Source organism: Herpailurus yagouaroundi, unplaced genomic scaffold (assembly GCF_014898765.1).
Source record: "Herpailurus yagouaroundi ecotype Mexico unplaced genomic scaffold, PumYag 77, whole genome shotgun sequence".
Taxonomy (NCBI): domain Eukaryota; kingdom Metazoa; phylum Chordata; class Mammalia; order Carnivora; family Felidae; genus Herpailurus; species Herpailurus yagouaroundi.
The window spans coordinates 33127165-33150520 of NW_024412388.1; the positions used below are offsets into that span (position 1 = coordinate 33127165).

General features: G+C 39.8%; 1 protein-coding gene across 7 annotated transcripts in view; it reads right to left on the minus strand.

Moving 5' to 3' along the window:
- The window catches only part of FOXJ3 (forkhead box J3), a 153630-nt gene extending 131290 nt beyond the window's left edge, over positions 1–22340 (minus strand). For 3 of the 7 annotated variants that reach the window (XM_040469837.1, XM_040469841.1, XM_040469836.1), the window contains exon 1: positions 5619–5659. In XM_040469837.1, the coding sequence (XP_040325771.1) occupies positions 5619–5643 (25 nt within the window). In that variant the 5' untranslated portion in view covers positions 5644–5659. Of the gene's footprint in view, positions 1–5618; positions 5660–19998; positions 20279–22189 lie in introns of those variants that run through there. The other 4 variants (XM_040469838.1, XM_040469839.1, XM_040469840.1 and 1 more) reach the window with 4 other exon arrangements.
- Positions 22341–23356: the final 1016 nt, after the last annotated feature.

Genomic DNA, 23356 nt, shown 5'->3' on the forward strand with positions numbered 1-23356 from the left:
TTCCTGGTTTTATACACCAGACTTCACTAAGACTTCATCTGAAGAATGGTTCCATTATTTAAAAAAAAAAAAGAGTTAATAATAACATTTGAACAAAGGAGTTTGGAGTAAGAAGTTCCAGGTTCAAATTCTACTGTGATACTGTGAAACTTTGAAGAATTTATGTAACCTCACTGAACCTCGGATTCTTCACCTGTAACATGGGGGTAAATACCATCTATGTAATTTTATTTACTCATCAGAGATAAACTGCAAGTTTGTTGTTAGATTAAATAAATTAATGAGCAGATGTAAAAGTCTCTATTAGCACTACTAATTGGCAAAAGGATGATCCACAAGTGTTTACAGGTAACATGAATGAGAGAAGCTGGAATGGATATAAGCATATACACATGAATACACTGCACACATGGTAGAGACTGTGTGCAACTAAAGAAAACATGTTCATGCTGCAGGGGATGGATCAGCTACTATTCCCAGTTCCAGCCAATTGCTGTTAAGCAGGACTGCAAGCCCAGTATTCTAAGAAATAATTTTTATTTTTTTAAGAGTTTATATTTTTTTAAATCTCTACACACAACGTGGGGCTTGAACTCACAACCTCAAGATCAAGAGTTGTTGCATGCTCTTCCAAATGAGCCAGCTAGGTGCCCCTCTAAGAACTAATTTTTGTAGAGAAGCAAGATATCCAAAATTTTATTTATAATCTCCTGATTTTTATTTTCTTAATACTATGTGGACCAAAGAAAACATCAGATTTTGTCCCAAGTTTATACCCTTTAATCCAGAGGCTGACTGAACTCCCTGCATCTAATTGTTCCCGCACACACTGGACAGAGACAAGGCACTTCTCTTTCTGGCAGAATGACAGACTAGATAGCTTAATCAACATGCCACTGAAAATTAAAAACAATGGATAAAATCTTTTTAAAATCTTTTAAAAATTAATCAATAACCCTGCCAAACACTAAGTACAAAAGAGAAGCTAAAGTATATAGAGTACTGAAACCAGCTTTCATTCACCTTCAAGGCATTTTGCCAAACCCTATGAATTTCAGCTTGCAATTACAAGGCCTAACGGGACCCAAGGTACAAGCAGCAAAGTCCAGGTGTTACCCAATAGAATAGTAGCAAGGAAAATGGTTTCTTGGCACTGAGTGCCAAGGAGGACATGGGGGGCGGCTATGATAGCAATAAAACAGTATCTCCTCTGATATTCATAACCATAAGCTGACTCTCACTAGATTATGGTTTAAAAAGCTTCATACTTAAAATTTTCTTTAGGGTAGTCCTAGGATGGTAATGTTCCCCACCCATCCTTGAGAAAAGCAAATCCAAATCCTTTCTGGGGAATCTGCCTTTGATCTAGGCCTAGAAGAATTTCCACAGGCAAGGTTCCAAAATAAATAAATTCACAACAGAAAATCACAAAACCCAGAAGGAGGGAGGGAAAAAAGTCACAAAACATAGAAGAAAACAAATCACTCAGAATAAGATACAGTTGAAACATCAGTAGGCAGAATGAAAACCTCCAAGACTTCCAGATATGGTAACTACTAGACACTTAACTGTTTCATTTTATGGGTGATTTAACTATCCTGTATTTCAATTACAGTATGAATCTCAAATCTGTATCTCTAGCAGGGATCAATCTCCTAATCTTCACATAAATATCTAATAATATTCTATCCTGGAAAACCGAAATCTGTCATTTCCAAAACAAAATTCATCATCTTTCTTTAATGTATTTCCTATCATAAAATGACACAATCCTATTATCTAAGAATAGCCTTCTAGCCTAACTCCTTTCTTTGCCTTTGTTAGAGCAGAACACTTCTTTCCAACTCTTGATTTCTATGAGGAATGACTGACTTCTCTAAACACTCCTGGGCTCTTAGCCCACTCCTCACCAAAAAGGTAAGTAACTTGGTTACTAGGTAGAGATAACTCCAGGACTCTACATCCAGGACTCTACTGGCAGTGATCTGGGTGTACCTGCTCTGCTGACCCTAACAATCTAGATACCAGGTGGGCTGTCCCATGGTCTAAATTAGGTCAGTGGGGATAAAAGAATGTGGAGAGTGAGCTAGACCATTTGGTTTTTATTTTTTTTTTTAATTTTTTTTTTCAACGTTTATTTATTTTTGGGACAGAGAGAGACAGAGCATGAACGGGGGAGGGGCAGAGAGAGAGGGAGACACAGAATCGGAAACAGGCTCCAGGCTCTGAGCCATCAGCCCAGAGCCTGACGCGGGGCTCGAACTCACGGACCGCGAGATCGTGACCTGGCTGAAGTCGGACGCTTAACCGACTGCGCCACCCAGGCGCCCCTAGACCATTTGGTTTTTAAATCTAAACCACATTCTACAGTAGTCTACAATATCAGCTTTAGCAAAAACAAAGGTAACTCCTCGAAAAGTTACCATATGAACCAGCAATTCAATCCTAGACATGTATGTATGTGTGTATGTCTATATAAAAAATCCTCTTTGGGACAGATGGACAGACACACACACACACACACACAGATTGGTATGTGCACATCCCAAAAGAATTTAAAACATATGTTCACAAAAACTTGCATACAAATATTCATAGCGATATTATTTATAATAGCAAAAAAACAGAAATAAAACAAATGCTCAACTGATGGATAAACAAAATGTGGCATATCTACACAATATCCATACAATATACAATGTTATTCAGCCATAAAAAGGAATGATAATCTGTAACATGCTACAACATGGATGCTAAGTGAAAGAAGTCAGACACAAAAGACCACATATTTGGAAAGCAATTAGTAGTGACCCCAACACTGGGGGGGGGGGGATGCAGACGGACTGCTACCAGGTTTTTTTGGGATGATGATGAAAAGTGTTCTGGCACTAGACAGCAATGATAGTTGTACAAAACTAGCACAAAGTTTGTAAAAAAAAAAAAAAAGAAAACCCAATTTTAAAAGCAGTAATATTTTATTTTTTCAACTGTCTGTTCTTGTTTAAACTCCTCAGTTCAGAAATCAGGCAAGGGAACAGGATCTTATATTTTGAGTCCCCCAAACATCAACACCTTTAGGATCCCCAATGGGTTACCAATTACCACCAACTCTAGCTCCTAGATATCTTTCTAATCTGCTCTAGCTTCAATGCCTTAGTTTCAGTTTTTTGCCTTTTTAATCCAGATAACTGCTCCTAAATGGTGAACTCCAGGCTGGGGTTCTGCCAATCTTCTCCCTACCTAGCAAATGATCAGCAACACGGAAATCTCACAAAAGAAGGTTAAGGTTCACAGTTCAGTCAGGAAAGTCTCAGTGTCCTCTGAATTATAAGCTCATATTTCTGAAGCCAACTATAGTTGAATAATTGTATTAACTAATTCAATTACATCCATAATTTATACAGTTTAAGGTGGTGTCAAAAGTACCTAGAATTTTCTCCAAATGCTTTAAAACCCAACAGGCAAGAAAGTCTGTGCAGAATGACACTACCAGAATGGTAGTAAAAACCAGTCATTTCATTTGATGAGTATACTCCAGTAGAAGCTACTGTACTACATACCATTAGCAACACAAGAATATGGAATTCCTTTTAACACAAGCAGTCTTCAAGTGTATATTAAATTGAGTTACAGAGGCACTTGCCTGGCTCAGTCAGTAGAGCATGTGACTTGATCTCGAGATCATGAATTCAAGCCACACAGTCGGCACAGAGATTACTTAAAAAAATTTTTTTAATAAAATAAAATTATTTTATTTATATATAAATATTGATTATATATATAACTATATATAGTTACATAGAAACTACATATAGTTTTTATGTAACTATAAATAGTTATAAACTATTCACACTTAGGAAGCAAATGTTTAACAAACTAAAAGTAGTATAATGATGCATTATTTGGGAGCAGTAGGTGAAATGGGACTAAGTATTTTGAAAAAGCTCCGAAATAATTATCTTAATTCTTATTTTCCTTTCTCCCACCGACACAGGGATATAATGCCTTATAGTTTACAAATTAAGTCAAGACCTAGATTGGAATCCCAACTGTGACCTTTGGTATATTGTTAACTTCTCTAAGCTTAATTTCTTCATCTCCACAAAAGAGAAGATTCATGCATCAGTTCCTGTGAGCACAGCTTGAATGGAAGCATAGGCATAATATTATAAGAATTAAAAGTTTGTTCAAAATAAATGCTACAGCACTAGAGGTAAGAGACTATTCCTTCTCTTTTTCTTATTTCCTAACTCAGACCTATCTTTCAAAAGATTTCAAAGTATAAAATTCACTAGCACCCATGAAGGAACAACCCCTTTGACTCATGTCACTTAACTAAGCATTGTGACTTGTTATACCATTAGTCACAGGTAATTATTAAAGCAGTCAAGGAAATAACCTCTCTTAATCAGCCTGAAGAGAAGAAATCTGCCAGAGGAAGGAGTAAAGGGAAAAGAATCCTGCTGAGTAGCAATCAGCTGCTCATCTCAGCTCCACTAGCTAAACCTGAAGGCAGTAGCACAGCTTGAGCTAAAAAAGTGAGATCTGAGTCCTATACTCTTAGAAAGCAATTAAAATCATGTGAGAATGATGGATTCACCACAGGAATATTAAAGAAAGACGAGAGGCCAACCTTAACTTTGGAGAACTTTAATAGATAATTAAGAGAAGAGGCACTAATTAAAAAAAAAAAAAACTTGGGAAAATTGTACTGGAGATGGCTGCAAGTGATTTTAAAGCACAGAAAGGCAACAATGTTATTATTACGTGTCAATTAAGATGGACATACACAGAAAACACTGGCTTTTAATACAATATCATGAACACTAAAGAGGGTAGGTTTTGTAGCCTAGGGAAAACAAAAAATAGACTGCAAAAGGGTTAAGAATTAGGAGAGAGAAATACAAGTTTAGCCACAAATTATATAAAATGAAAGTAAATGGAAAGTGCAATAAGGTCAAGCAGTAAGAGCAGAGAAGAACAGACTTAAGAAATCAGGAAGGGTGAAGAATATGTCAGAATGTTCATCACACTATATCCCCCATTATCCTGTTTTGGAGCCTGCTTGGGATTCTCTCTCCCCCTGCCCCTCTCCCCCATCCATGTGTGTGCACATGCGTGTTCTCTCTCTCTCTCTCTCTCTCTCTCTCTCTAATAAAAAAAAGATCTGAATGAAAATTCACCAGACCTTTTAACTATGGTCTTTGTATCCATCAAATACTTCTCCCTACCTCAAGGCAAGTAATTTAGGACCAATCCTCAGTAAGAAGACCAAGTATCCAGAATATATGAAGAATCTTCAAAACTCAATAATAAAAAGATAACTCAATATAGGGATGCCTGGGTGGCTCAGTCAGTTAAGCCTCCGACTTCGGATCAGGTAATGATCTCACGGTCCGTGAGTTCGGGCCCCACATCGGGCTCTGTGCTTAACAGCTCGGAGCCTGGAGCCTGCTTCAGATTCTGTGTCTCCCTCTCTCTGCCCCTCCCCATTGATGCTCTGTGTCTCTGTCAACAATAAACAAACATTAAAAAAAAATCTAAAAATTGGCAAAGATCTGGATACACAGCTCATCGGCAGAGTATTTGACTGCAAAGCATGGCTAAGATCAGTGCACCTGGGTGGCTCAGTTGGTTGAGCATCCAACTCTTGATTTCAGCTCAGGTCATGATTCCAGTGTTGTGGGATCAAGCTTCGTGTTGGGCTCCACGCTCAGCATGAAACATGCTTAAGATTCTCTCCCTGCCCTCCCCGCCCCTCTCCCACACGCTAAAATAAATAACTAAATAAACAAACAGTATTTTAAAAAAATGGGCAAGATAAAAGTTACAAAGATCTACAAATGGCCAATAAGCACATGAAAAGATTAGTCAGCAAGGAAATGCAAATCAAAACCACAATGAGATACCACTTCACACCCACTAGGATAACTATAATTAAAAAAATAGACAATAGCAAGTGTTCAAAGACATGGAGAAATTGAAACTTAAATATTACTAGTGGAAATGTAAAATAGTGCAGCCACTTCAGAAAACAGTTTAGCAGTTTACTGAAAAGTTAAACACAAAATTACCATATGACACGGCCATTCCACTCCTGAGATATATAGTTAAAAAATGAAAACATACATTCACAGAAAAATCTGTATACAAACGTTCTTAGTAGCATTAAATCATAATAGCAAAAAAGCGAAAACAATCCATATGCCCATCAGCTAATGAATGGGTAAATAAGATGTGCTATATCCGTACAGTGGAATAGTTGGCAATAAAAAGGAACGATGTACATGCTATAACATGTTATGAGCCTCAAAAACATGCTAAGAAGCCAGTCACAAGACTACATGATTTCATTTACATCAACAGGCAAACTCATGTTAGTTAGACTATGGATTAGTAGTTATATCAATAATTGCTATTAATTACTATTAATAATTATTAATAAATTACTATTAGTAATTGATAGACTATGGATTAGTCGTTATTAGACTATAGATTAGTAGTTTCTCAGGGCGCCTGGGTGGCTCAGTCCTTTAAGCGTCCAACTTTGGCTCAGGTCATGATCTCGCAGCTTGTGGGTTCGAGCCCCCTGTTGGGCTCTGTGCTGACAGCTCAGAGCCTGGAGTCGGTTTCAAATTCTGTGTCTCCCTCTCTCTCTCTGCCCCTCCCCTGCTAGTGCACTCTCTCCCTCTCTCTTGCTCTCTCTCAAAAAATAAACATTAAAAAAACTTTAAATTAGATTAGTAGTTTCTTAGGGTTGATGGGTAGGGGAGTAAAAGCCACTGGGTATGGGGTTTTCTTTCAGAGGAAGAGGAAAATGTTCTAAAATTAGACTGAAGTTAATAGTTTCACAACTCTGTGAATACATTAAAAAACAATGAGTTTCACACTTTAAATAGGTGAACTGTACAATATATGAATTCTAGCTCTATAAGGCTTAAAAAAAATTTTAGAACTCAATCACAGGCAAATGTTCTTTTTCTGTTCAGTTCCTGCTTCCCTGGCTAGTACATCAGGAGCCACCTCAACCTCCCCAACTAGACCAGGAAGGGGAGAGTAAAAGTAATGACTTCACCAGAAGGCAACACTACAATAGCAATTCTTTTCAAATCTATAACCCCCTGAACCATTAGTGGTTCAGGAAAGTTTGTTTTCTGGTGGGCTCTACTATTTCCAAACTATACCATCTATTAATTAAACATGTTTAATGAAAATACACGTATGGTTCATAAAAAAAAGTGTTATACTAAATTCCACAGACAACCATTCTACTAGTATCTACAAATCAACTACTTAGGTCATACCTCCCTTCTCCTAAAACAAAACCAAGGCCAGGTCCTGTTATTCTCTAATAACAGAAGATTAAAAATTCATGCCAACCAACAATCAGCATTGGCTTTTTAAGACTATTTTAAGACTAAGAAGTCTGACCTGTCTCTCTCCCCACCACAGTTTAGGTCTGGTGTCAATCAAACAGGTGGTAAATGTTGGGGAGAGGAGCTTCTTGGCCAAACATCACAGAGCTATAGCTTCTTCCAAACACCAAACCTTACTTCCTGCAATTTATACAAACAGATCACAGGCCACCCTCTTCAAACTAAATCATAACCCAAGCAAGTAACACAGGATTCTATTTCTGGGTCTGTCATTAACTTACTGGATAATCCTGAAGCTTCAATCACTCTACTTTGCTCAATAACTTAATCACAATTTCCAGTCTCAAAACCAAATTATGCGATCTAATAAAAAACTTTTTCCCAATTTATAGATTTGGTTTTATGATAATGACAAAAGCATATGATATTAAATGTTGTATGTTTAAACCATTTTTATTGAATGTACATGAAATATGAAAAATTCGAAAGATTGTTCAGTCTAAAAATGTTGAGCCTTTCTATTTTAAACTCTTAAAGGTATTCACTAAACAGAGAGAGAATAAGCTTTCAGAGAGGGCTGAAGTATTTTGAGGCTTTAAATTTAAACTCAGTTATATTTAGAAAGTCAAGATGCCACCTCTCTGGATCCTGTATCTTTATCTTGGGCATTTGATTCATGTGCTTTGCCTGGTGTAATTCAAAGCAAGAGATCCTACCATATCCCTAAAAAGTAAACACATCAGAATGTACTGATTACCAGAGGAATGTCCTACTGTACTGCCAATGAAAAGATGGAAAGCTGTAGTCTCCCACTGCTATAGCTGTTTAACAAAATAAAAATTACCTGTCTGGTCCCCAAAGTCAGTCTACAAACCACTTTATAAGGACCAATTAATTCTATTCCATTCTTGAAAATACTGACTCAAGAGTTCACAGTGAAACCTAGAGAATCTATTGAATAAATGTAAGGAGATTTTGATGTACAACTTAATTCAGGAACTATTGGTTTAGAACAAGGATAGCAGAAAGGTTCCATATCATTTACCAATTATGCTCAATTGTGCTCAACAGGTAATAGCTACCTGCAGTGCTACACCTAGGTCATGCCTAAAAACAACCTGAAATTAGTAGTTTGCCACAGACATAAATGATGGGGAAGTGGCCACACGCAAACCATCTAGCTGTCATCTGTGATTGAGACTACTGAACGGGCTTTTTTTATGGACACTTTTGGGGTAAGAGAAGAAACTTAGATCTGGATTATTTACTTTTAACGGACTTCGAAGCTCTGGCTGATTCTGGGAGGGTAAGAAGCAGCAAGAATAGGCCCACTGGCATATGTATCAGTATTCTCCAAAAGTACTTATTAAGCTTCCCAGTATTATACAGGAAAAAAAAGATAAAGTTTCTGCTCTCAAATTGTCAATAATCTTCTGTGACAAATGAAAATTCTACACAATTATATAAATTTGGTTCAGAAAAAAAAAAGGTGGTTGTGCCTTGAGGGGTTCCACTTTAGGTAAAGGTGGAAGCCAGTAGAACATGGAGTACCATGCAAAAGCAACTATAATTTTTTGATTCAAGAGGAAATCAACTGTAGGTTCCTCATCAGTACATGACTAAATTAACATGTTAAGATTTCACTGGCTGCATTTTCCAGGGGGAAAAAACAAAAACAAAAATGGGAGGTGGGGAGAGGCTATATATAATCAAGGCATGACCCACTGGAAGGCAAATGACCTGCTTTATATTGTTTTGTATACATCTAACATTCGATTGCTGGCTCATAGGGGGCCAGGTATATACCAAATTAACTTTTCTATGTCCCACAATGCTTAGCTCATGTTTTGTACATAATACTCTAAAAATGTATGAATTGGGGTAAAGAAGGACAACTCTTACAGATATTTCAAAAAGAACAGTAAAAGAACTTGGTACCAAGACATGAAGGGTCAAAGGAGCGGACAGGGTGAAATTATGCCAAAAAGTAAGGGGAGGGGGGAATGTGTTAGGTTAAAAGAGAAAATAAACATAATAACCAAATGTAATATGTAGACATTGTCTGGGTACTGATTCAATTAAAAACCAACTGTAAAAAGACAAACAATTGAAAACATTTTATTATAAACTGGTTGTTAGCTAACACCAGGAAATATTGTCAACTTTGTTATACACGATGGCATGTGGTTATGTGCCAAGATATCTTTAAGAGATGTATACTAAAGTTTACAGAGGTGAAAAGATTTTCTTTAAAATAGGCAAAAAAGAAAAAGACAGTTGAGGTATATGTGACACATATGGTCAAATCTGTGATGGATAAATAGGGATTCGTTATATATATTATCTACTTTTGCATATACTCAGCAATGCAGTTGTGGACCTTCCTGTTACTTGATCAACTCCGGCACTGTACAATTAATTCTTTTTCTTTTCTTAGATTTCAGGAAGCTTAAGAATGACTAGTACTTCTGAAGAAAACAGCCTAGACTCAATGAGAAGAAAACAGGCATTCATTTGTTAGCTCTACTAATAGGAATCTCTCTGAATCTACTCAAAGAACTTCTTGTAAATTAATATGAGAACTGAATATGAGCCAAGAGAGTGACTCAGCTGCTAAAAAGAAACCAAATACAATCTTAAACTTCATTAAAAGAATAGTACCCAGATCAAGGAGGGTAGCAGTCCCATGCACTCTTCACTGCTTAGTTCACAACTGGAGTATTGTGCTCTGTTTTGAGCACCAAATTTTAAAAACACTTGCAAGCTAGAATGCTTGCAGGGAGAGATATCAGACCAGTGAGCAGTTTAGAAGCCCAATGTCAAGTGTAGAATGACTGAAAAAACTAGGTGTGTTTAGCGTAAAGAAGAAAACACTTCCCAGTCTTCCGTCTCACCTCAACCACAGAGACCCCCAGTACAGTATTTTCCAGAGGATTTCAAGAGTTGGTAATAGGCATTCCACTGCCAGATAAGTTTAAAATAAATATTGTTTTCTCTAATCGATTTATCAAAATGTTCAATATCCTCTAGTGCTTTGTGATTCTTTAAGGATGGTCAGTATTTCCCAAATGTGACCATCTGTTCATTCATACAACAAAAATTCACCAAGCCACAATTATTTGCCAAACACTCCTCCAAATGCTGGGGATACAATGAACATTTTTAAGATTCTGGAGCATACCTTGTAAAATAGCCAACCTGAACCTCTTGATATTCCTCTAACTTCCATTGTGCTTCCATATCTCTAGGTTTTTTTTTTTTTATTCTGTCAGCCTACAAGGTCCATCACTAATCTCGATTCAAACATTATCTCCAACACAAAGCTTTTCTGACCATAAGCAAAAACTCTCTTTTCAACAAGCCAATGGCTCCTTCTCTGTATCCGTTCTTTGTGAACAGACTATGCCTTTTAATCACCTTCAGATCTCTCATAATGCCCAGGACAGTGTCCTGCATGCACAGGTGTTCAAGAAATATTTGCTCAATGAATAATCATTGAACTAGTTGAAGGATTATCTTGTTAAAGAACACAAACTAGGTCTCTACTGTTCCACACAGGACCAGAAAAGAAATGAAGTTAAAGGAAATTTTGCCTCAGTTAGAGCTAATGACAATCTACCTTACAGGTATCAGTGACTACAGGTGTTCTAAGAGTAGCCAAAGGACTATGTATCAAGTGCTTTAGTGGGAAATCTCACTGGCCAGAATGATTAATTCTCAAGATCCTAGGAACTACTGTATTTCTCACTATCATAGATAAAAGTAAACTTTTGATATATTTGTATCAATATTAAAATTAAGCTTAAATACCCTTTCATTTACTGCTATAGTGAATATATAATGATGCCTGTTATGTGTTATTTACAGTGCTAAGTACAGAGGATAAATAACAAAAGACACTGTCTCCATCCTAGAAGAGTCAATATAAGGTTGCTCCCAAAACAAATATGAATGCCTAGGTCATTTACCTCAGTAAGAAATGCTCCTTAGATGAGGAAATTCTTTAGATAAATGATTTTCAATATTTTGCAGGCAGAGAAATAACCATGAAGCCATTAGCTCTTCTTAAAGACATCTACTGAAACCACTAAATACATTAAGTTCTTCAAAAAAACAAAGCTAGCCATTCTGCCTTTTTAGTCAAAAACTAGAAAACAGAAGAAATTCCAGGATTCCTCCATATGACAAGGCTTATCTCTGCAATGTCACTCCCAAACTAAAACCTGTAGTCTTTTACTTGTGTAAGGACCCTTTAACTTGTGTCCCCAGCATTTAGTACATTGCCCAACACACAGCAGATGGTAATAAATGAGCAAACATGTGAGAGAAATTAATGAGCCCAATGTCCCTGGATGAAAACAGTATCTTAAAGAAGCACTAACAAGTGGTTTTTCTTATTAGAAACCTGCCAACAATACAGTACCAGACAAGTCGATCTTAAGTCTAGTTTTCATTATAAATCAAAGTGCTATTTTTAGGTCACTTATTGATAAGTAATTACTGTAAGTAAACCCAAGGTCTTGGTTGCTTCTAAGGAACTAAAATTAATTCCTTAATCAGCAGAGTTAAACGACCAAATTGTAATGCAGAGAAAAACCCAAACACTTAACACACCCTCAAATTGACCCATAGATTATAATAAAATAATTTATTATAAAACTGATTTATTAACATAACTGCCCAAAAAGAAAAGTACTTTGGGGCACCAGGGTGGCTCAGTCAGTTAGGTGTCTGACTTTGGCTCAGGTCATGATCTCATGGTTCGTGGTTCAAGCCCTGCGTCAGGCTCTGTGCTGACAGCTCAGCCTGGAGCCTGCTTTGGATTCTGTGTCTCCTTCTCTCTCTGCCCCTCCCTCCCTCACTCACACTCTTTCGCTTTGCCCCTGCCCCACTAGAGCTCTGTCTCGTCTCTCAAAAATAAAACGTTATAAAAAAAAATTTTAATAAAAAAAGCAAACTTTGATAACACCAAGTGTTTAAACTGCTCTTCAAAAGTGTTATGATTCACGTTTTTCTAAGTTCTCATATAAACCATAAAAATCATCCTTGTTTATTTTTTCTGATTATAACAATGGTATGAGCTCACTGTAGAGAACTTAGAAAATATAAACAGGTTCAAAGGAGAAAATAAGGACTACCCATTGTAACGGTTTCTTTCAGTCTTTTTTTCTATCCAGTTATAGCTTCTTTATATACTATCACTCTTCCTACCCACTGGGCAAGAAACGATATCCTAACTATGATAGTAACCCAAATAGCCACAGGAGATTCATGTTCCAGGTACAATTTCTTATGTCTAAATTTTACAGATGTGTACTTCCATAAAATAAGACCAAATCTGCTATTCTGTAATTCTTTTTTAAGTTTATTTATTTTGAGATGGCATGTGCGTGCACAAGTGGGAGAGAGGCAGCGACGGAACAAGAGCGAGAATATCCCAAGCAGGCTCCACTTGCTAGATCGATCTCACGAACCATGAGATCATGACCTGAGCAGACATCAAGAATCGGATAAGCCACCCAGGCGCTCCACTATTTCGTAATTCTTAAAAGTGTCCCTTTTGATTCTGTCTCCTCCTTGCCTCCAGAATTCTACAAAGGAGACTCAAGTAAAAATACATCCAATGACTGGAAATGGACCCAAATTTAACAAGGGAAGAAGGTATTTTCAATAGTTTTATGTCCCTTACTCTGTTATTGTCACAAGACAAGTTCTGCTCCAAGTAGCTCAGGTCCTTTGGGGTCCATAACCTTTAAGTTCTATCTCAAAAACCCAAAGTATGTTCTTAAAACTTTCTCAGTTTCTACTAAACAGTTCAAGACCAGAAACAGAATGCAGGATCTGGGTCCCAGTCTCTGCTCTACTAAACAACTGGAGTGACACTAAGTCTTAGCCTGTATCTCATTTTCTCTATTTGTCAATAAGCATATTACTTGCCCTACCTCTATTACTTGGCTGGTGGGAGGTTCCAGAATCCAACAAATTAGAGAAAATACTTTTCAAAAAGTATTCAAATGTAAGATGAATATTTTTCCAAAATACACATCCCCTATAATAAACTATATAAAACACGACTTCCCCATTTCAAGGGGAAGGCAAAGATGCCTTTTCTGATGGTGATTCCTGTCTATTTACATGAGGATATAATACCTTCAACAGCTCCTTACAAAGGGTAGACAGGTAAAGCATGTCTTAGATTCACAGACCCAACCACACTAGCAGAAACTGAATCCATATATTATTTATCTCTGTACCATGAGTCAGTCAACCTGCTCCTGACTGTAGCATATTTGACTATTGTATATTTCCCGAAGTTCTACACCCAAACCACAGAAACTTTAGTCATTTTTAACAATTTAATAAGCACCCACGTACCCACCAACTAAAATCTAAGATCTTAACAATAACTTATTTTTACCTCTCAACCCCATCTCTATAAACAAACAATTTAAAATTATTAGCGAGTTCTAGTGGTCTGCCCCCCTCATCCATTCCTCTCACAAATCTGTGTCAACATACAATAAGGACAGGTCTGACCTGTAAGAAAAATTACAATTCCAACTTCTGAGATCTTCAATAAGGTAACATCAGCATTACAACAATCAGATCAATCTTATTTCCTTGATATCACTGTACTACTGTCCAGGTAGGTGAATTCAGTTACAGCTTTTAGCTGTACTGAAAATGAAATGTACTGAAATGTACTGAAAATGTTGTATACAGATACACAGAGTTGTCCTGGAATAATCAACTCTACAGTGTCTCTCCCATATGTGACCTAACTCTTCAGGACCATCTCTACATAGGAAGATTATGAAAAAATAGCCAATGCTATGCTACAGTTTGAATGTGTCCTCCCTAAAATTCATCACATGTTGAAATCCTAACCCCCAAAAATGATGGTAGTAGGAAGTGGGTCTTTGGGAGGTGCTTAGGTCATGAGAGTAGAATTTTCATGAATAGGATTAGTGTCTTATTAAAGAGGTTCCAGAGGGATCCCTTGCACCTTTCACCATGTTAAGGTGCCAGCTACAAAGGGGGCCTTTACCAGAAGGCAACCATGCTGGTGTGCCTTCATCTTAGACTTACCAGCCTCCAGAATGACAAGCAATTAACTTCTGTCACTTATAAACTACGTAGTCTGTGGTATTTTGTTATAGCCGTCCAAACAGACTAAGACAGCCAACATGCAAAGTTTGTAGAGACTCTCTCTAAAAACCCACACAAGGACTTTCCCCACCCCCAAACTGTTAGCATTTCAACTCAGAAGAGAGTTCTCTAAGATTATGTTCCGACAATAGTTCCTCTTATTGCATTCCATAAGCGTGAGTCCATTACAAACTACTTCACTCATTGATGATGGGAAGTAAATCAGACAGGGCAGCGTCAATGTAGGTCTGATTAGGCTAAAACGAAATCACTTCAGATTTATGGTAAAAATTCTTAAAGCAACCAGAGTGGTTTAGTAAATTATTAAAACTAGGTTTATTAAATGTGTCAAAGTAAGAGTTCTTATTGAATATGGTTCTAATTATATTCTTATTTATCCTATATTTTATCTTGTTACAGTACTAAAGTTTGACACCATATATGAATCTCATTTGCTTTCTGTTTCAGTTACTTTGTTTCAATTCTATAGAAAAGTGATAACCATTTTGAAAGACATCACATTCTCAGGTAATCAGTTGATATGTCAAGCAGAATAGCAGCCAAAGGTACCTAACTACAAAATGTTACTTAAAATAAGTAGAATGCCATTGTTATAAATATAAATACAACATCTGGCTCCACATAACAAAGCTATTTCCATATCCCAACAGATGGCCCATAGTAATAATGCTTTGCTGATCTGGTTATAACAAATTATATTAAATCCAAAATCCTGTATAGCAGATGCCTTTTCCAATTTCAGTATAAGTCAATCTCTTTAACCAAAAGACTGTACTTTGGTTCTTGTGATTTGTGCACTAAAATCCAATTACACCAATTAAGATGGTCAAATTTTTTGACAGTTGTTATAAAATGCCACTGTGGTGTTTTCTGAGTTTTGGAGTGAAAGAGGGTAGCATACCTCTATCTAGGACTGAAACACTAACTGCTGAAAATGGAAAACAAAAATTCAGTTATAGGAAAGCTAAGGAAGGTAAAAGTAAGTTTCTGCCGTCTTAAGCCAAGGTTTCTGAACAGTAACAACGTGGAAAGGTTAACTGACTAACAAAGACAACAGTGAAGACCATGAAAATAATGCAATTTCTGAGCTGAGAGGCTATTAGCAAGGACAAACAAAAAATGTACCTGAAAGCATAAACATGTATCCCTGTGCACTACAGTATTAGGTTCACATTTTTTTTAACGTGGACACAATGTCAACTTTAATTTTGCTGTTTGTTTCCCCAACATACTCAAAATCCAATCTTCATATTCTCGTCATGCCCCCTTACTTGAAATATTACCCTCCGTTAACTCCTATAACACAGTAAGCAGTACAAGGTAGTGATTAACAGCCATGGAGTTCTGAAAATAGACTGCAGGCGTTCAAATCCTGCCTCTTTCCATCCCTACCTACACAACCTTAGGTAAACTACTTAATCTCTCTGCGCCTGTTTCCTCTCTGTGCCTACAAAATTAATAAAAATAAAATCTTTCAGAGTTGTTATGAAAATTGTATAAATAATAAATGTGAAGTACTTAGAACGCTTTGAGACTCACAGTAAGACTTCAGAAAATGTTAGCTATTACTATTATCACTACCACTATCATCATCATCACACCCACTGACGTTCTGAAAGAAAAGGCAGAAATATGAGATGACTTATCTAAATCACAAACAAGTGACAGAATCTGGTTAAAAAAAAACAACAACTACACACACACACACACACACACACACACACACACACACACACGAGTATTCATTTTAAGTCCTAAAGATTAAACATTAAAAATCACTGATTCACTGGGGCGCCTGGGTGGCTCAGTCGGTTAAGCGTTCGACTTCAGCTCAGGTCATGATCTCACAGCTCGTGAGTTCGAGCCCCGTGTCGGGCTCTGTGCTGACTCAGAGCCTGGAGCTTGCTTCGGACTGTGTCTCCCTCTCCCTCTCTACCCCTCCTGCGCTCATGTTCTGTCTCTCTCTGTCTCAAAAATAAATAAACATTAAAAAAAATTTTTTTTTTTTAAATTACTCATGGGGCGCCTGGGTGGCTTGGTCGGTTAAATATCCAACTTCGGCTCAGATCATGATCTCACGGTCCGTGAGTTCGAGCCCTGCGTCGGGCTCTGTGCTGACAGCTCAGAGCCTGAAGCCTGTTTCAGATTCTGTGTCTCCCTCTCTCTCTGTCCCTCTCCTGTTCATGCGCTGTCTCTCTCAGTCTCAAAAATAAATAAACATTAAAAAAAAATTTTTTTAATTAAAAATAAATAAATAAATAAATAAATAATTACTCATTCACTAAGGGGATTTCCCAGCCCCTCTAATTATCCAGAAATTCATATAAGAATCCTTTAAGTTAGAACAGCAGCACAGAGTAATAGAAAGCAATGAACAAGAAGATCCAATGGACTAAGAAGATCCAATAGCTCCATTACTGATTTAAATTTACAATCTTGGGTAAATAAACTATTCTGAACTTCAAATCGCTCATCTCAAAAAATGTCTTGCCTACATTACAGGACTGGGAATGCTGTATGGTATACGTAAACCATTAACACTACATGAATGTTCAAGGGCCGTGTCTTACTCATTTTTATATCCCTAAGGCCCAGCAGAATGCATAGCAGAGGTTACACTCTAAAAGAGGGGTGGAGGGCATCTGGGTGGCTCAGTCAGTTACACATAAGACTTCACTCTGGCTCTGGTCATGATCTCAAGGTCATGAGATCAAGCCCTGCAGTGGACTCCGTGCTGAGCATGGAGCCTGCTTGGGATATTCTCTCTCTCTCTCTCTCTCTCTCTCTCTCTCTCTCTCTCTGTCTCTCTCTCTCTGTCTCCCCCTCTGATCCTCCCCCAGCTAGGGCGAGTGCTCTCTTTAAAAAAAAAAAAAAAAAAGAAGAAGAAGAAAGAGAAGAAAAGAAAAAAATAAAAGAGCTTTAAGAAATTTTTTAAAAAATAAAAAATGAAGTAAAAGGGGTAAAATTGGCAGGGTGAGGATGAAGATGAAGAAATGGAAAGGGTTTTTAAAAGTATAAGAGGGGCGCCTGGGTGGCGCAGTCGGTTAAGCGTCCGACTTCAGCCAGGTCACGATCTCGCGGTGGGTGGGTTTGAGCCCCGCGTCGGGCTCTGGGCTGATGGCTCAGAGCCCGGAGCCTGTTTCCGATTCTGTGTCTCCCTCTCTCTCTGACCCTCCCCCGTTCATGCTCTGTCTCTCTCTGTCCCAAAAATAAATAAATTAAAAAAACGTTGGAAAAAAAAAGTATAAGAAACTCAAAAATTCAATAGATAAATGAATAAAAGGTAGCATATTATTCAGCAATAAAAGAGAATGAAATAGTGACACAAACTACAAGATGGGTAACCCTTGAAACATTATGCTAAGTGAAAGAAGCCAGACACAAAAGACCATATGCTGTATGATTCCATTTATATGAAATGTCCAGAACAGGGTACAGACTTCCTTTTTGGGGATGATGAAATGACTAAAGATGATTATGGTGATGGATAAACAACTTGATGAATATACTAAAAACTGTTAAGCTGTCTAAACCAGTGAACTGTATAGTATGTGAATTATACCTCAATAAAACTTTAAAAAAAGAATTAAGAAAAAAGTTTGCGAGAACCATTAAAGTATAAAGTCACTGGCTTTAGAACATGTTTGTTTCTTTTTTAAAGAAAAAACACCCGGGGTACCTGGGTGGCTCAGTCGGTTAAGCATCCAACTTTGGCTCAGGTCATGGTATGGTGGTTTGTGAATTCGAGCCTCGTGTCAGGCTCTGTGCTAACAGGTAGGAGCCTGGAGCCTGCTTCAAATTCTGTGTCTCCTCCTCTCTCTGCCCCTCCCATGCTCATGCTCTGTCTCTCAATAATAAATAAACGTTAAAAACAAAAACTTGAGTTTTCTGATATTTGAGTAGCTCTGACATGTGGACAAGAATGAGACTGGCAGAAGCATTAGGAGAAAACACTTAAAATTACCACCCCAGACCATAAGATCTCTATAAATCCTTCTGTGGAAAAAAAATCTGACATCTATTCTTATCCTTCCTTTCGAAATTCTAAGGTTAAAAATTACTTCCTGGTCCTACTTCTATAGTGTTTTCATCATGATCATTGTTCCTAAACTTCCAGACTACCTTTGATACCATGAACCATACTACCTCTCCTCTTCTTGGCTTCTGTAGCACTAAGGTATTTCCTGATTCTTCTCAGAATGTTTTACCTGTTAGCCTATATAAAACGACACCCAAAATTCCAAACTTCAAAGTTACTTCACCAGCATACTACCAACTTCCCATCACTCATCTGCTCACCTGTTTTTTACTTCCATCTGTAGCCCTGGTCAGTGAACAATCTACATTTTCATCTGTTAATCCTATAGCAATGTACTGCTCTACTCAATTTTTCATTGTCTTCACTAAGGTTGGAAAGCAGTGGTATGGCTCAACCAAAATAATTCCTATGCTATTTCTAAGTGGCTTTGCAACATGGGGTACATTTTTTTCTTCTGAACAGTCTCTGTTTTTCTAACTGTTCTGCTTAAACTAGCCCCCATTTCCAGAGTCAAACGAGCGAAGAGAGAAGGCCATCAGGACTGGCAGGAAACTAGCCTGCTACTGAAAAATTTATTGTACACAATCTAGCGTTGCCCATAACCAATCTTAGCTCATTTTCCTTCACAGTGATACTTTCCTGATTTCCCTATTATCAGTCATCCTCCCAGGACTCTAGGCTTTTTGTCTTTTAATGTTTTATTTGCATTCCTCCCTTTGCCCACAATCATTACTAAGTTGAAATTAATTTTTACTCACATATACATCTTCTCATATATCCTATGCTTCTTAGGACAGTGTAATAACCAAATATAAAAGCTCAAAAATGAGACTGCCTGGGTTCAAATCCTGGCTCTGCAGCTTACTCTATGGGATTTGAAGCAAGTTACTTAACCTCTCTGCAGCTTGGTCTCGTCATAGGAATAGTAAGACCTTATTATGAAGATTTTGAGTTAAATACAATTAATAAGCTTAGAACAGTGCCTGGGAAACAGGAAACAATAAACATTGGCTATTAGTTTATTCCCATAATCATTATGTCAGAACCTAATCTTATTCCTAAAATTCTCAAAGAGCATTCTAGTCAGTCTCCTCGCTCCAGAACATTCAGATAATACAAAAACCTTCATCGGGAACCATATGCATGATCTCAGTCCTAGTCGTTAGAACCCAATATGGCACCTCATCAAACTAAACCTTCCATCCTTGACAGATTCTCCACAAACACCTACTCACCAATCCTGAACTCATCTGTCACTACTCACCAACACAGATTCTCTGTGCAGGCCAACAGGCTTAGTATCTTTTATAAACACTGTCACTTCTCCGCCTTTGTAAACACCCTTCCTTCACCCTCCTGGAATACATCTTCTTCCCTTTGAAAATTCCTATCTTTTGCAAATCTCACTTATACCTTGAACGTTGGTTGCACTGCTATTCCAACCAGGCGTTTGATGATGCTTGATAATTATGAATGACGTCTTACATGCTGTTTCCCCAAAGAAGTTGAAGCATTTGTAGAGACCACATATTTTATTCCTTGAGTCTCTTCACACAGACTACTTCGCACATGGCACAGAATTTTGCCGAAGTACACAAATGCTGACTGACTTACTAAAAAACTCCGTTTCAGAATGCATCAGAAAAACAGTCTCTATTTTCCACTGCCCCACCCAAACTTAGCATGATGAAAGCCGATAGAATCTGTATTTATTTTTATTTTGCACAGGAGAATACACTAACAGTTGTACCACATAAAAGGAAAATATATTCAAAGAGAACACACAATGCAAAAGAACAAATCAAGAAAAAGTGACAGTGCCAGCCATCTTGGAATCTGAAAAGTGACTTCAAAATATTAAGATTTTATTTCACCCAAACTAATGAACCAAAGAGAGCCAAAATAAACATGTCCTGACTCCATCCAAAAACTACCTACTGAAAGCATGACAAAGTCCCCGGTATCACAAAAATATCAAGAACAAGATTCACCTCAACTCCGAGAGACACAAAAAGAAAAAACAAATCCTCAGGTGTACATTAAAAAAAAAAAAAAAACCCACCAAAAAACTAAAAAAGTCAATCACATCTATATATGCCACCAAAACAGAAATATGAAGGGAGTTACTGCTTTTCCACAAATATTTGCTATGGTCTGGGAGGAATAAAAGGCTTCTCTCACTGCTACTCTAGCTACCGGGAGCAATCTGTGGTCACACAAGAGCAAAACACAGGAAGATGGAAACCTTTAACCTGGAAGAGACATTAAAAAAACTACCCAAAACACGTTTCAAAACCAGTTTCAAAATACAAAGCAGCGCAAAGGTACTCAACAGAACGAAAAGAAAAGTGAAATAAAAGAGCTCCCACGAAATATGTGACTCAGTGAAAACTATTTAGTACCCCCTTGCAAGTAAAGAGCAATGGATGGAATACTTTCATGACATGCACTCGTTCCAGTGGGAAGCAAAATAGAAGGAAAAAATAAAGTGAATGTCAGGAAAAGCCAAGATGCCCACCAACCTCTAACTCCCTGGCCAGCCCAAGGCAGCTCATTCAGGAATCCAACTGAACTGCACAACACAGTTGTGAAAGGGACACCTTTGCCAGCCAAACGCGCGCGCACACACGCGCACACACACACACACACACAAAGTAGAACGGAGAAGTGAAAACTATACACCTCAATGCATCAGCAGCTAGAGCCCACTCTTTTAGATGAAGCAACAGAGAAAAGAACAAGAACAGCTAAATGGAGAGGAGGAAAGACGTCTCGGAAAACTAAGCCCTGTCATGTCCCCTACTGCTCTCAATTTCCGAGAGTACAACTCTTGCTTTCTCCCAGCTAACCAACAGCCGGCCTCAGCAAAGCAAACTGACCCTAACACCTTCCACGCCACGGGAGGAAATCAGAGAGGAAAAACCACCGCGTAAACCTCCCTCCTCACCAGCTGCAAAAAATGGAGGGGGGAGGGGGGAGACACCCTACCACGTGGGCAGGATGCAACACACACAGGGCAGCAACACGTCCGCATGGAACGGCGGCCCCGGCCCCAATGCCGGCAGAGGACACGCCGTCAGGATGGGTGGGAAAGGAGGCCCCTCGCGCGGGCCTCACCCAGAAGGGCACCCCTGAGACGCGACATATTGCCCGACCCGCCGGCCGAAAAGCACCCCAAGCTTGAAGGGAAGAAGCTGCCATGCCGAGGTAGGGGACTAGCCCAGGCCAGGGGGCAGGTCGCGGAGAGGAAAAGACAGCCGCTGTCCTCGGACTCGGCGCCCCCGGGAACCCCGTCTGGCTCCCCGGGGCCCCGCCTGGGGGAGGGGCCGGAGGCGCGGAGCTGCCGCTTCCCGGCTGAGGGGCAGCAGCAGCTGAGGAGAAGCGCCGCGGGGGAGGGAGGGACCCAGCCCTCGCCACCCGCCAAGCCCCAGCCCGGGCCCGGGCCCCCTGCCCCGCCCGCCACCCACGCCGCAGCGCGGCCGCGGCCGAGAGAAGGGAGAGGGCGTCTCGCGGAGGGCAGCCCCTGCCTCCGTCCCGGGAGATGCCCCAGCCCCGCCTCCTCGCCCGCCGCCCCGGCCCCGCCGCCCTGGCGGCTGGCACTCACCTCAAGGCTGCGCAGGCCGGGACGGCCCGGCCGAGCCCCCGGCCGCTGCGTGCGTCTCCGCCCCCGGGAAAGATCCCAACGGCGCCTGGTGCGAGCGGCCGAGGCCCCGAGCAGCGCCGAGAGCGGCGGCGGCAGCGGGAGCAGCCAACATCCGGGGCCGCGCACCCGGAACTACTTCCCGACCCGCTCCCCTCCCGCCCCCGCCGTCGCCTCCGCCTCTCGCGACGTCGCTGCGCCACCGGCACGGCGTCAGCGGCGTCCCCTCCCCTCCGCGGTCACGGCCGCCGCACCGCGCGCGGGATCCCTCCGCTGGGACAAGTAGTGCCCCTCGACGATGGGGGCTCTGCCTCGGCGCGGCGGGTGTTTTGGAGCGGCCGGCAGCTCCGAGGGATGTGGGGTCTCTGCGCATCAAAGTGGAGACTAGGAAGTGTGGGAGGGGGCTGTGGACAGCAGGGCCATGCGGCCTTGGACCCTGCTCACAGATTTCTCAGACCCGGTGCTCGGGAGGGTTGATGCCTCGTGACCTTGCCTCCCACCCCTTCCCAGCCACCTCACCGTAGCGACAGGCCCCTCGGCCTCTACGGGGAAACCAGACCCCTTTTCCAACTTTGCACACCGCGAATTCTACAGGCCCCAAACAAGGGCACCTTGGACCTTCGGCTCACCCTTCCTTTTAGAACCTCCCAAGTCCCGGGTTCTAGGCCCATCTCTGCCGAGGCCATACCCTGCCCTAGCCTTAGTTTCCTTCTTAAAGCAGCTGGCATTCTAAAGGCCCTTCTTGATTCTAAAGTTAGTTGTTCAGCTTATGGTCCTTGCTATCAACAGGTGGAGCCTACAGAAGGACAGTTTGGACGGCTTGTGAACTTTGGAATTTACCTCTACGTCAATCTTCACTGATTCTTTCTCTAAACTATTAGCACTGCTAATCTGCCCTGTAATTTCACACTTAATTACATTCAGACCTCTAATTTGCTGTTGCTTCATTGGGTTAGTCACATATATAAAAGCAAGCACCCAACATGCTTTTGAACTCACGGTAGGTGCTCAGTATTTGGATACTCGGACATTTGTTAGATGAATACTAGCTTAATTGGATGAAGGAAATAGGAGAGGCTTGAGTGAATTGGCCCTGGGAATCTTTCTGACATGGTCCCGTAGGGATCAGAT